At 32.7% G+C, this 16214-nt stretch overlaps 1 protein-coding gene across 1 annotated transcript in view; it reads right to left on the bottom strand.

Annotated features, from left to right (window-relative positions):
* Nucleotides 1-16214, bottom strand: part of LOC140447740 (uncharacterized) — a 399971-nt gene that overhangs the window by 164642 nt on the left and 219115 nt on the right. The window contains exons 7-8 of the mRNA XM_072540569.1: nucleotides 11266-11512; nucleotides 9752-10019 (exon numbers count right to left, since the gene is read on the bottom strand). Of these exons, the coding sequence (XP_072396670.1) occupies nucleotides 9752-10019; nucleotides 11266-11512 (515 nt within the window). The remainder of the gene's footprint in view (nucleotides 1-9751; nucleotides 10020-11265; nucleotides 11513-16214) is intronic.

The raw sequence follows: 16214 nt of genomic DNA, 5'->3' as shown, positions 1-16214 counted from the left end.
TGTTGTTGATAATCAGGGTCTAAGGACTGATCCTGATAAAATTGTCGCCATTAAGAATTTTCCTATACCTAAGACCACAACCCAAGTCCGTAGGATATTGGGAATGTGTGGTTATTATCGTCGGTTTGTACCATCTTACTCTACCTTGTTGTCACCTCTTACTGATCTTCTAAAGAACAGGAAAAAGGGACAAACTATTACTTGGACTCCTGAGGCAGATGAAGCTTTTAGGCACGTTAAAGATGCTTTAACGAGCGCTCCAGTCATGATGTCACCTAATTTTAATGAGCATTTTTATTTAATGACTGATTGCTCTAATACTGCTTCTGGTGGCGTGTTATTTCAGTTGAAAGATGGCTCTGAGCACCCCATCGCTTATACGAGCAAGAAGTTGAATAAGGCACAGAAAAACTATTCCACTACGGAGAAAGAACTCTTAGCTATTATCCATGGGTTAGAAGCATTTCGTTATTATTTGGAAGGTCGTAATTTCACTATCATTACAGACCACAGTTCTTTAGTATGGCTTCATAGCATGAAAAACCCTTCACAGAGACTTTCCCGATGGATCTGTAAACTGGCTGCCTATTCCTATAAGATTATCCATAGAAAGGTAAACGGGGTAGTAGTTGCAGATGCTCTTTCCCGTGTCGATGACATTAACGTCTTAGATCTGTCCTCTTTAACTCCTGACGCGTGGTATCAGAATATGATTGATAGGGTTACTCAAGACCCACAAAAGTATCCTGATTTTAAGGTAGAGAACAATGTGCTGTACAAACACATTTTAGGTCCGATAGAGACATTATCTAATATGTCCGACTGGAAAATAGTCGTACCTACGCCAAATCGGGAAAACATTTTGCATATGTTTCACGATGAGGTTACTGCTGGTCATTTTGGCTTTTATAAAACGTATCACCGTATTGCAGAGTTATATTATTGGCCCGGCTTGCGCAAATCTGTAAAAAAAACATATTGCTAAGTGCCTGGTTTGTGCTACTTGTAAACCAAGTAATTTACCACAAGCTGGACTCACGGGTTCCTTCAGGAACATTGATTTTCCTTGGCAAATGATCTCGTTGGATCTCATTGGACCATATCCTCGTAGCTACAAAGGAAATACCTATTGTTTAGTAGTTGTGGATTATTTCACTAAATTTCCTTTAGTTTTTCCTCTTCGTCAGGCCACAACTCCAGCAATCGTGAAATATTTGGAGGAACAAGTCTTTTTGTTGTTTGGTGTTCCCCAAATTGTTTCCTGTGACAATGGTCCACAGTTCGTGTCTACAGCTTTTAAAGACCTTCTAACCAAATACAAGGTTCAGAAGATCTTTTATAATGCTGCGTACCATCCGCAAGCAAACCATACTGAGAGAGTGAATCGAAGTATTGTCACAGCCTTGAGATCATACACTTTCCCAGATCACAGAGCTTGGGATCAATATATTCACTCCATAGCTCAAGCCATAAGGACTTCTGTCCATGAAGTGACACAGTGCTCCCCATCATACTTGAATTTTGGCAGAAACATTGCTTTATCTGGTGACTATTTTGGGTTAATTTCTGAAAATTCCGCAAATCTCCCTCAAATATCCGAGAGACTTCATCGTCTAGATGACCTTCAGACTCTACCTCCAATTTTTGCTGATATCAGGAAGAAGTTAAAAACTTCTTACCTCTGGAACAAAAGTCAATACAATTTGAGGAAGAGAGATTTGCGATTCTTTGTTGGCGATAGAGTTTTAAAGAGAAACTTTGTAAAATCAAGTAAAGGTGATGCTATTTCGGCAAAATTTTGCCAGAAATACATTCCGTGTACGGTTGTAAGGGTAATATCTCCTTTGGTATATGAATTAAGGGACATTTCGTCCAACAAACGAATTGGTCAATTTCATGTAAAGGATTTACTGCCTGATAACACCATCGACGAGGTTAGTTCTTCATCCTCAGAAGAAGACTAACTTAACACTTTCGTTTAAGCTAATCTCTTTCTCTGTTTGTCTTTAGCTTATTTTGATTATATTTTGCATTTTAGTCTAAGATTTTCTTAATCACCAGATAACGTAGGTACACCGCTATTTTTTGTATCTTTTGGCATTGGTTAATGACTTCTATAACTTATTAGATAATTAGTATGTATGACTTATCCATTTTTTTTGTATTATAAATGATGCACTTTATAATGAATTAATATTCTTAAGTACTAATCTTCCCAGGAGAATTACTCCTTTTAACCTCATATGATACGAGGGTTGTTTAGTATATATTTACATATTTAGATTTATACTTATAGTTAATCCTATTACTGATAAGGAACTATGGAACTATGTTGTTACACTACTGGATCATATATTGTGTGTTATATCTTTGATATTTGATTCCTTAGTATTTGTTTTGATATATTTGTTCAATATGTGCCAATTTGGAAAGATGTTGTGATTTTTTTTTATCTTTGGTCTGCTTTATTCTCACTTGTCACGAAAATCTTAAATACTCTACAATAATTTATGTCCTGATTCCATATACAGGATGGTTCTGGAATTAGTTTGGAATTTTGAAGTAGGTAAGGATGACCGGTGTCCTTCTTATTTCTTCTTATTTATTCTTCTGAATTTTCTGTCAATGAATCTGTCAATACTCAGCTTTAGTGAATACGTGGGTTCGAGATTGTTGCTCAGCAACTGATCACTGCTGCTCAATTAGGTTCGTACTATATGTGTTTATTGCAGAGTAGGCAGATGTTTATGCCTCATAATATTTCTGGTCAGGAAATGCTCGAGACATGTCCTAACCATTCTTGTGTGATTGTCCAAATATTCCAGTTACCTTTTCACAACTTGATAGGGAAGTTTAATTAGTTCATATTAGTTATCTTACTTCAGGTTATGTTTTTTTTTCTTTAACTATCCCTACACATGTCAAGTTAGTCATTTTCATTATTTAAGAGTTTAGACAAATGAGTTGTCCTCTTAGTGTAATCCCACTTCTTTCCTTAGGCATAAATTGCTGTTTAGATTTAGGACTATTCCCGGATAATTCCATGCTGCGAGAACTTGTTATAAATCTACAGTTTTGTTCAAAATTGGTTGCTTGTTCTCGACATATTTTTTTTTCTTTCGTTAGTAATGGTATTATAGGAAAAGTCCACCACTTATATTTTCTTAGGATTTCTATTGGGATTTTATCGGTGTCTGGTTATTCTCATACATCTGTTGTAGCCACATGCTATAGTTAGCGAATACCAGCACACTCAAAATTTATTTAGCCTCTGAATTCCTTTAGTCCATTTTAGACTTTAGACTTTAGGTATTTATCTTTATCTTTGGTTTAGTTCAGTTACATATTACATTACTTAGTCTGAATAAGTGTGACGATGCTGCTTCACACTTTAGGAAATTTTGCTTTATTGTAATTACTTAGTTGGTATTGGCTCATATTACCGGATGAGGGTAAGAGCTAATTTAGTTATTAGCATTAGTGAGAATTGGTCCTCTCCTGATCGTTCTTCTTTGGATATGCTCTATTTATAAATCTGATGTCCATCGATAGTCCGATTTTGGATTCAGTGTCTGATTCCTCACTTATTTGGTTTATTTGGTTATGTAGGTTCGTATCACCATATGTGGGTGTACGTAGACCTCATTTAGTTTTGAGATTTAGTATTGGTGTGAATGGGTCCATAAATCTTCCTGGTCGTTCTTCTTTGGATATGCTTTTATGAATCTGGTGTCCATTGATAGTCTGACTTTGGATTAAGCGTCCTATTTCACATTTATTTTGGTTATTACGTCTTTGATATACTTTGGTATGTTTACGATTTAGATTACTATTTGTGTTATTTGGTTTGGTGAGAATTGCTCCATAAATCTTCCTGATTGTTCTTCTCTGGATATATTACTATGAATCTGGTGTCCATTGTTAGTTCAATTTTGGATTAAGTGTTCAATTCTTAACCTATTTAGTTTATGATTTCTTTGATCTTAGTTTAGTATATCTCCGGGTGAGACATTGTTTGAATTGACTCATACATTTGCCTGGTTGTTCGTCCTTGGATATACTTAGTCTTATAGATCTGATGTCCATGGATAGTTCAATTTTGGATTTAGTGCCCAATTCGACATTTATTTGTCAGCAAGAATTTAGTTGGTATATTTAGTTAATATTTGGCTTTTAAGCATATTGTCGATTGAGATTTTGATTCGACTTTGAGTCATCTGAGTTTGTGGTGTCTGGCGCCATGACCATTCTTTTTTTTCCCGTGATCTTTAGTTCGTGGTTATTTTTTTTTTGTGTAAACTTGCAGATCAACGTGGAATGTTAGGCCAGTACACTTAGTTATTGATACTTTTAATTTTAGGAACAAAAAAAAAATTTTGATTAAAATTTTTTTTTCCCGACTAGTAGGGGAATGTAACAGTCGTTACTTTTATTACAATTTATATTAAAATAATAAACAATTTATATTAAAATAATTTCAGAGATGTAGTATGGGTTGCCTAACTTTAAGTGTTCATTTGCCCATTAAGTGTGTATTTTTAATAATTTAAGTTGTCACTCTGATCTAATTTGGTACCATTGCGAACCAAAGAGATGACAGGAGATGAGGGGGAAGTGGAAACTGGCTCTTCTTGGTTAATTAACTGTGAATTAAAATTCACTTTTGATCGAGAGTTTGAAGTGGTACAAAGGTGGTACCAATTTAATTGACGGTGTTTTCGGAAACTCGGGAGGTTGAAGTGAAATTTCTAGCACGGAATCGATTAGCTATCTGGTAAATTATTATTTTTTTTATATTATAAAAACTAACTTTTTGTTCCCACATCCCACATCCTTAAGGTATTCAGAATCACCTTGGGTCACGAATTCAAGCATAGTATGGCCGCTTACAATCATTCTGGCATGAATCTGATTAAAATTCTGAATTTTCCGTAAATCTTTAAAATCTATTACAATTTCCACAGATATTTTAATGAACATTAGAGTATTTTATCTATATCCTATTATTCAGATTCATTATTTCATATTTTAATATAGTATTTTGTTTAAGGCCATTATATTTTTACTCTATGTGAAGCAAGGTCACGCTACATCCGATTGGATGGGTTTTTTTTATCTACTATAATTATCTTTTTGCTCCGGTTTCTTATGCTGAAAGAAACTTTCCTCACTTCTTCTTTGATTTCTTTTTTATCAATGTTGAGATTAGAAGTAACGGGGAATTGTTTTCAGCCACCTACCATGGAATTATAAATTTCCCTCAGAACATCCGAGGGAGAGTACCACTTCAACTCTATTAGAATCAGGGTCATTGGGACAAGCCAGGGAGTATTGTCTACTCCACCCTCATTTTTTCTCCAGCCTGCACCTAGAGGTAGGGCAGGACCGTAATCATCGGAACTGAGCCAATTAGCACCAGCTCCGTGCTAATTTCGGACCTCAAGGAGGACTTCGCTGGGACACCGAAGCCATTCGGGAGTATCCTTCCAGACAACTGTTTCACCTAGGAGGACAGTTGGTTTTTGATTCAGAACTATATATATATATATATATATATATATATATATATATATATATATATATATATATATATATATATGTGTATATCTTGTTTCACCAGTTATAGTTTTTTTTTATAACATATATATATATATATATATATATATATATATATATATATATATTAATTAATTAATATAACTCCCCTTGGTGTAAGGTATCGGTAAGTTTGAGCTCAAATTCTACCCAGAGATTATCTTCCATTGCAATATTTAAGAAAGGAAATCTGCAAGATTTCCCCAATATTTAAGAGTTTACTATTTAACTAATCTGCAAAGATTAAATTTCTTTTCCTATATATATATATATATATATATATATATATATATATATATATATATATATATATATATATATATATATATATATATGTGTATATCTTGTTTCACCAGTTATAGTTTTTTTTTTTATAACATATATATATATATATATATATATATATATATATATATATTAATTAATATAACTCCCCTTGGTGTAAGGTATCGGTAAGTTTGAGCTCAAATTCTACCCAGAGATTATCTTCCATTGTTTTTTTTGTATTAACCATTTATTTCATTATTAACTTTAATTATTTCATTATGTGTTTACTTAACTAATTTTTTTATATTTCATCTTGCGTTATTAACTCTGGCTATTATCCCTTCAGGATAATAGACCGTTTCAATTGTTTAACTTGGCTTGTTCCCATTTATGTATTATTTTGTTTATATTTGAATTTGGAGGTGTTTAACAATATTGTTGGTCATATTGTAGGTTAGTATGATATATTTACTTGGCTATACGTTCTTCCAACGTTAGCATTATTTTGTTTAAGGTTGTTTTTTAACCTAGATGTAGGTTGTACACTCTATATCAGAGTTATTCTGTGTAGTTTTCAACTTTTTATTATAGTTGTTTTCAACATTCTTTTTTTTAAAATATTATATTGTGAAATTTTCATATACTTTTTGGTAACTTAGAGATTGTCAAAATCTAAGAAGTTATATTTAATAAACTTGAATTTGTTTTGCATATAATTTTTTATTAATATTTCCTTACCTTTTTACATTTACAGCATTTTTGTTTATTACATCAACTTTAATTAATATTAGCAGTATACGATACCTGGAAGAGTGACCGTTACTCTTTTTAGAGTAGTATCCCTCTTCTGGCGCCCTCAATTTGTTTTCTTTGTTAATTTTCATTATATCTATTCATTTTTCTTATCTTCTTTTCTATCCATCATACATATTTTCCTGATTTACTGTCTTTAAAAGGCATGCAAATTGGCCGTATCCATCCTTGAGTTTCTAGTGGTCATTCTCCTGCCTACATTGCTAGCCTAGCCACATTCCGTTCAATATTTTTTTTCATACTTCTTTACTTAATTGTTATCTATTTTATCCCCTATATATAGACCACTCTTCTTATACCTCTCTCCTCCTACACACCCCAGTTTTTTGCTACAAGTAGTATGGATATTTGTAACGAGAACCTATATGTTTTCTGTAGTCGATTTTTTGGATTTAATTAGTTATTCACAAGTTGATGTCAAAAATGGTAAATTTTCACTGGTTTTGTCTATCACCAAAAAGTAAAGCATTTAAAACATTTTAAAGTTGCAAAATAAGTCAGAAATTTCGGTTTTCTTATAAATGTTAATAATTTAGATATAAATTTAGAACCTTTATATTACACAGAATGGTGGTTCTTGTGATGGTTAAAGTATGATCAAAATTTCCAAGCGATCGTCAAATAGTTTAAAAGTTATTTAATTTGTTTATCCCAAATTAAATTTTTTTGCAACAATGTAATTCAGAAAATGATGAAGTTACAGCAATTCTACAAACAGCTTATAAAAGAAGATTTAGTCGATTGATATTAAATGAAAAAAATTGAAGAAAAACGATTTTAAATATTGCAAAAACATGTCCATTTTTTGCTTATAAACAATTATAATTTACTATTTGTATGGAATTTTTGGCGAACATTAACAATATATATATATATATATATATATATATATATATATATATATATATATATATATCATTCAAATAAATAAATTGTTAAATAAACCATCTAATTTGTTTAAACAATTTTTTTCCAAATTTTTCATTATTTTAGTAATATTTGTGGTAATTTTTATTGTAAAACATAAATATTATTGATTTTTACTTAATAATATTATTTATTTTTTTGACAATTTTTAAACAAATACTTTTTTTTAATAACTGGAGTTATTCTAAGACGAAATGTATTCTTGTTTTTTCCGTAAAATACTTAGATACTTTAAAAGTAAAACGCAAATAAATAATAAAAAATGCAGAAAAAAGCCCATTTTAGCGTTTTTCGCGGCCATTTTATAATGTAGAATTTTAATTTAGAAAAAAGATAAAAATATGAGATGAAAGCTTAAGTCAAGTAGTTTAAAAATTCGCAATTTATTTTGATATATTACAAAAGTCAGTTTAAATTATCCATAAACAAACTGATATACCGTTGCATTTCGGAATATATGGACTTGACGAACGTCCGAATTTCAAAACACATTGTTTATTTCTTATCCACAAGCTGAACCTTGTTTTAGAAGGATTGAAAGAAAATGATGCTGAATTGTGAAGTAAAAATTTACACAAAGTTGACAAAGTTTGTGACGTTTCAATTTCTTTAATTCTAAAAGATTTAACGAAACTGTACTTTCACGTTAACCCCATGTGTAGATTATTTTTATGGCTCTGATTACGTCAAGTGTGTGTACTTAAAAGTTCAGCTTTTCTTAATAAATTATGTTTGGGTTAGAATAGTCATAAGTTCCCATGAACGAGCACGGTTCTTTCTTAAACTACTTCATTCAAGTGTATAATTTACAAAATCACTCTTAACATTTTATTAGTTTTGGCTTATAATTAAAGCTAAAGGTGGTAAGATATTCTCTTGAGAATCAATACTATGAATATAACCATATTTCCCTACCCAAAAATAAATTAGCTTTATCCAGAAGTTATAAAAGAGCCAAAATCCAATTTCAGTTTCAGATGTCAGTCAGTTTTTTAAGTATCCTATCGAAATGCATTTTGACGTTAATGTAGTTTAGTTGTGATCGAGAACTCACATATTATGATTGTTAAGTTGATCATCCTCTGTGTTGTTAATTTATTCGGTATAAAGAAATAGTTTTCTCATCTTCCTATAGGGTCCTTCTCTGGAGCCGATAACGGGGCCGTTCAAACTTTTTTTTTTAATTCTACCATCTGATTTCTGCCGACGGGGTTGACGACACTTCAATTCGCTGTATTTTGGTTTACGAATTATTATTCGTAGCAGGTTATATTTGTTATTCCTCATTATTTGGTTAAGGTACGAGGTCTTTCTTTTCTTAGTCGTTGTTATAAGTTCTAACACTCTATTTATGATGTTTAATATATTGTTCGATTCATAATGTGCTGTGGCGATGATATTCTGAGCATTCTGCGATAAAGCCACATTTCAAAGGCTTCTAGCCGTCTCATGGTATTTAATTTGCATATCCAGGCTATAACTTCATACAGAAGGACTGAACAAACGTAGCATTAATAACTTTAATGTTATAACAAGGAATGCCAAATAGCCCAAGATACTATGAACAAAATCAGATACAAGATGTCACAATGCAAGAGCGATGAACGCAACTAATAATTCTATATAAACAGAGCGAAGACAAGGAAACTCTTACGAAGAAGAAGGGAGACGACTATAATAAGATAATATCAGACATGGAAACAGATGCACCATTGAAAAATAGCCGGAATTAATATATCAAAAACATAAAGAATGGGTATATGCCACGGACCATTATAAAAAAAAAACAGAAAATAATGATCTCAAAATAGATAAAATATTTTGAAAACATGCAAATAATATTTTAAAAACCTATCGCATTAGGGCGAAATAATCCTTGGTGGGAAATATATGGGAATCGGAAAATTTTTAGAATGGATGGAGAATGAATCGAAGGAAAGATGTGGGAACACGACACTGAAAGTGAATTGTGGAAGTAGTCAAAATCCACCACAAGTGACGTTGTTGGTGATGATATGTAACCAATAAAAAACAGAATTGCTGAAACCAGAAACTAATAATTATCAAAGGAAATCAGCAGTCGAAGTGTAAATTGCCATTAATTATAATTGTGAGTAAGATAACATAGTACCTAACTAATAAAGCTTACCCATTCTTGTTCGTCGGAACTAGGCGGACTGGAATCATCTCTGAGCTGAGTTGTCCTCGATTTGAAAAAGTTCGGCTGGGGTCCCGATGGCCTGATGTAGGTTTTTTCACTTCTAAACAGATCTCTGTAAGTCTTTTCTTCCTCTCCATAATCGTCGCTGAATCCTTCCGACGACGTTTTTGATATCTTTCTTAGGCGATTGTTTCTATCGAGATTGCGTTGGTATTCTACTGTACGGTCTCTAACTAAACCAGATAGGTGATATGAACTGAAAAAACAATAGAAATGTAAAGTAGTTATGTTTTAGAAAAAAATTTGATAACTAAAAGAATACAAGTTGAAAGTTGAAAGAATATAAAAGATAATAGAAAGTTGTTGCAACATTATTAGTATCGCTTCCCATTGCCAACGTTTCTTGTCGTTTTAATATCCTTTGTAGACTTTTCTACTTTCCATTGCTTTGTGAATATTTTAGATTCATTTTTTCTCGAGCCTTTCTAAGTTTATTTTTTAATGCTGTTGACCAGTTTCAATTTTTTAATCGTATTCTTTCTTCGGACATTCGTGATAGATTCACGTACCAAACTGTTCTTCAGTTATAGTATCCATTGAAGTTCTATGTGCTAAGTAAAAAAAATTGTATATAAGAGACTGTCCCTATCAAAATTCCCATGGAGCAACATTTTTTCATGTTTTAAAGCTCTCTACAGATGCATTCTAAATATGGTTGGAAAGATATAACATTCTTCGACTGTGAGAAGATGTCAAAAAATTGGTTTCCAACTTTAACGACTCCTCAAATTTGATATAATGCTACTACGATGTTTAACTATACACTACTTATGCCTGTTCATTTCATTACGCTCCATATATTTTGCAACGGAATAAATACGACAAAAGACGAAATAATTTTTGGGCCGGATCCCTTGCGAAGGTTTATACAAGCAGCATGAAGTTCCTTTCTTCTTGTTAATCTCTTATCTATTAAAATCTTTGGTGTAAATATATTGTCGATGCAGGATCGTCCTGATCGTCCACTTTGTTCTTCAAACTACGTGATCTCTACTTCTATTAGGATTTTCTGACTATTTCGTAAAGTGTTCCAATACAGAATATAATACTCATCCTTCGGTAATTATAAAATATTTCCCTTTCAAGCACTTGTCTTGTAAACTAAAAAGTTTACAGGATAATTTATATTAATTGCCATTTGCTCTACTAGATTTACATATGTTTTATCTACATTTAGTTGCGTGTCTACACACGTTCTACGGTTGTTCTTCCAATAGAGAAATAGTTTAATTAGGTAAAAAATTTTCTCCGAAAGATAAATCTAGCAAAGTCTAGTCTTAGTTGACGACTAAAAAAAGAACCAAAGAACAAGAGGAATCACAGAAGATCCAAATCACAGCAATGAAAACTACTCTTAAGAAATATCGAAAACATCCCATGGGTGAATAATTTAGGCCACAACAATCAAAATCATTTAGAAACTCCCACAACATACTACTTACTTATTCTTATGTTCAGGTGTGGAATGGAAGGCGCTGGGTAACTGCGGCAATGGCGGAGCTGAAACACTGTCACAGCTGTCATTCGAGTCTTCCAAGTCCCTGACATCGAACGTGTTAGTACCGGTAACTACTACTTCTAAATTTCGAGGTTTGTGATGGCTATTTTTTCTTCGTCGCGCTCCAAACGTCGGTGATGAGTCTAAATGGTCATATCCTCTAAGTACTACATCGGTTTCTCCTACATAACCTACAAGATTAATAAAATAAAAATTTCATTATCCACACACACACATATATATATATATATATATATATATATATATATATATATATATATATATATATATATATATATATATATATATATATACTGAATTCTTCCGTTTCGTTTTGATTTTAAAGTCATCGATTCCAACTTCTGAATTTAATAAATAATATTTTGGTGGTGAAGAGTCCCTATAATGAAGTATACGCACCGCTATAATAATTTATTTAGTGTTGCCAAAGAGTTATAAACTCCAATTATATATGTAAATCGCTTACAAAATTATTTTAATAAGTTTAAATTGATGATTACCTATAGCTCTTTTGTCACCATATCGTCTTCAGTATTTTTTTCCCTAGAGCCCCTAAATTATTTTTGCTTTTTTCCACGCAGTTTTAGGCAATTTTAAGATATTTCTAAACAGTGCGGAGAACTGTAGAAACTAATTATGAAATATGTGGGAAAATAAATGGATCTGTGGTAATTACCTGTGTGAACTGACTAAAAAGTTAATAAACTAATCATTAAAAAAGCATCTGCAATACCAATATGGGTACCAGTTTGTAATTTTCCTTTACCATAGAGCTCTTATAGCTCTTTTGTCACCATATCGTCTTCAGTATTTTTTTTCCTAGAGCCCCTAAATTATTTTTGCTTTTTTCCACGCAGTTTTAGGCAATTTTAAGATATTTCTAAACAGTGCGGAGAACTGTAGAAACTAATTATGAAATATGTGGGAAAATAAATGGATCTGTGGTAATTACCTGTGTGAACTGACTAAAAAGTTAATAAACTAATCATTAAAAAAGCATCTGCAATACCAATATGGGTACAAGTTTGTAATTTTCCTTTACCATAGAGCGCTTTTTTATAGGGCACTTCGCATTATCCTGGGATCAATTAATTAGTCCTGAAGACGGAACAATTGTAATTAGTCATTGACGTAAGGATACAGAAGGCAAGGGGAAACCACTGCATTAATGTAAATACAAACTCCAAAGGCAATCCATTTCAAGTGCAATAAGACTCGTATCCCAAGAGGGGCATCAGCAATAGTAAGTTGTGTAGCGGTTTGGACGTAGTATCATTAGAATCTAGACGAATTAATGCCTCCCTAATATTCCTGTACAAGCTACTACATTGACTGCCCTGATATTCTTCGACAAATAAATTTTAACGTTCCATCTTATCCAGTGAGAAATTCGATTACGTTCAGAAATACACAAGCTAGAACTAATTTTATGTTAAATTCTCCTCTATTTCTCATGTGCAACTATTATAATTCCTTAGGTGCTTACTGCGATATATTTCATTGCAGTTTAAAGCAGCTTACTAGGATGGCTGAGATCTACCTAGGTGATTGAGTAGTTTCTTTATGTTAAGGTAAAATACTCGAAAAATGTGTTATTTAGTTAGTACCATCGAGTTAGAATCTATGGAGAGGGCATCACGTGACTAAAAACGACCTCACTTCGGTCATATTGTTAAGATTGTTTTGACACTTTTGACAGATCATATATGTTTGTTTACGTTTGCTGTTGTTCGAATATTTTTAGTTTTATAATACTTTTATAGAAACTGTAATAATATATTCACAAGGAATCTACGTTCCTGTATTTGGCTGTATACCATATATTAAAAAAAAATTATTAAAAATCCTTTGTAAAAGGTATATATTTTTAAAAACCCAAACGGGCTGTTATAGACAAAACGTTTTCGGAATCCATTATTCCATCATCAGTGTCCTATAAAATATATAACCACTTAATTAAAGAACTTCACGTTCTCTTTAATTAAGTGGTTATATATTTTATAGGACACTGATGGTGGAATAATGGATTCCGAAAACGTTTTGTCTATAACAGCCCGTTTGGGTTTTTAAAAATACAGTAGACTCCCTCTATAACGAGAACTGAAATGGCAGACTAATTACCTCGTTATAAGCGGATCTCGTTATATCCAACAACAATAATACTGTGCATACATATGAATATGTAGTTTTCTAAAACATTAACTTTCTATAGTGAAGCCATTCGGAGCAATATAAGATGCTAATAAATATTGTTTGAATGGCGTTTTTAAAACAAAGTTGTTTACTTTTATTGTCAATGAAATGCATTAAAACAAAAAAGAGTTGTTTACTTTTACTGTCAATGATATATGTTAAAACAAAAAATCTGTATTCTGTAAATATGTATAAAGCGTATAAAGTTATTTTGTCATTTTTGACTGCTTTAAATTGTCCAGTATTCTATCTATCATATTTTCTAAAGATGTGAAACAGTTTTATGCTTCTTCATTTGCGTTTTGTCCTTGGATAAAGTTTCTGACAACCTTTAAAACACGTGTGAATGGTCAACCCAATACAATGACACTTGTGAATCATAAATTTTACATTTCCGACTAAGAATCATAAATTGTAAGAAGCTTATTGCGGGCGGCCCGCAGTTAAAAAGGGTATTTATTTATAGCTACGACCGGGCCAAAACGTAAAAAACACGTTTTTCAATCTTATTTTTTCTCGTTATAAGCAAATTTACCTCGCTATAAAGGGTTATAGTTCAATAGAAATTTCACGGGACATCTAATGTACCTCGTTATAAGCGAAACCTCGTAATAACCGTGTTCGTTATAAAGGGAGTATACTGTATATTCCTTTTACAAAGGATTTTTAATAAATTTTTTTTAATAATATATTGTGATAGTGCATAATAATGGTTTCTTGTTCTCAACGTAGTTGCAGTAGCAGAAGCAATGTTAATAAAAAATCTTCAGGAATAACGTTCTACAGGTTAATATACAAATATGTAAACAAAGTAATGGCCCGTACTTCAGAGAATAAATTAATAGTATTTGACTATTAATTTATCTTTATGTATAATATATCGTGTTTTTAGTGTTTACCGCGAAATAAATAAATCATAGTTTATTAAAAATGTATTGCACTTTTTTAGATGATTAAATCTTCTGAATAACTAGTCATATTTTTATAGTAGTTTTAATATTATTGAGTCCGGCCATGATCCCACCGCCATATTGGTATCATCAATAGCCACGCCTACCTACGCCGTTTTTAATACACACGTTAATATGCTCATAGCTTCTCCATAGATTCTAACTCGATGGTTACTACCTATGAATTATTAATATTTCATTTAACTTTAGTATTGTATTTTGTCCTATAAATGGATTCTGTTGGACAATAAACGCTATTATTATCCAGATGTAGCCATACGGCTCACACTCCCTGTAAGGGGAACATTCGCTCATCCCCGCTCATTATTATTATTATCCAGATTTAGCCATACGGCTCACACTCCCTCTAAGGGGAAAATTCACTCATCCCAGATACCTCCGGTATCAAAAGGATTGAGCTCTGGTGGGACTCTTTCCGTGTTATCGAGCCTTAGGTGACTTGGTTTGCTGGAGTATCTCCCAAAAATTTTGGCACACATCTAGACGTCGCGAGGAGTACAGCTTTCTGCATGGCCTTATAAAGATGTTCATTTAGACCCAGCTGTTTTATGTTCGCTAGGAGGTTTTTGGGAATAACACCAGTAGTAGATAGAATAATAGGTACTGTCTGGGTACTTTCCATTCTCCATTGTCTCCTGATTTATATTCCTAGTTTTCTGTACTTGGCGATCTTTTCGTTGTATTTAACACGTAAATTATTGGTGTTGGGTATCGCCACATCAATAAGTGTTGTTTGCCTAGTAAGTTTATTAACTAGTATGAGATCTGGTCTATTATGCGCCACTGGATGGTCTGTAAGCACAGTGCGGTCTCAGTATAGCTTGTAGTTGTCATTTTCAAGCATTCTGTCAGGGACGTATTGATAATAAGGAAGATGGTCAGTTTGGAGCAGTCCCAGTTTGTCAGCTAGATATTGGTGGCTAATCTTTCCTACTGAGTCGTGTCGTTCTTTTTAGTTGGTATAACTTGATCCTGAATGGCAAGTAGGAAACTCTCAGTCTCGGGAAACATCTTTCCTGATGTCAACCAATAGTTCGACGCTGTATTGTCGACATATTCTTGGCTGATCTCATTGAGATGTCGCCCATGCAGAGGTTTACTCATCCAGGTGCGCATTTTTTCTTGCTGAGTCAGGTGGTTTATGCACATTTCTTGTTCCTTCAGTTTAAGCGGCGTTGTATCATCTACTGCGCAAATTGCTGGATGTAAAGTAGATGTCTCAGCCTTTACCTGAAAATAAGTTCTTAAATTAGCAATTTGTTTATCTAATTGCTCACCTATATCCATAAATCCTCTTCCCCCTTGATACCGCGGTAATGTTGTTCTCTCTACTGCGCTGCGTGGATGATGTTTTTGCGCCTTTGTGAGAAGTGTTCTTACTTTCCGCTGAAGACCCTCTATATCCGTTTTTGACCACTTTATAATACCAAATGAGTAGCTAAGTGCAGAACAGGCGTACGTATTTAATGCCTTAAACAAATTTTTACTATTAAGATATGACCGATTTAGTTGTCTTACTCTTCGCACGAACTCTGAAGTTAGTTCAGTTTTCATTTGTTTATGGTCAATTTTCCGCGCTTGTTTTACTCCGAGATATTTGTACATATCATTTTCACCCATTGCCTCGATGTTTTTGGCCATCTTGCATATCGAAAGCTCCTTATTATTATTAATATTATTATTATAAGACTCGTAACGTGGAATATAA

Source organism: Diabrotica undecimpunctata, chromosome 8, assembly GCF_040954645.1.
Source record: "Diabrotica undecimpunctata isolate CICGRU chromosome 8, icDiaUnde3, whole genome shotgun sequence".
NCBI lineage: Eukaryota > Metazoa > Arthropoda > Insecta > Coleoptera > Chrysomelidae > Diabrotica > Diabrotica undecimpunctata.
The sequence above is the reverse complement of the archived record's forward strand: the minus strand, read 5'-3'. Positions and strand labels throughout refer to the sequence as shown.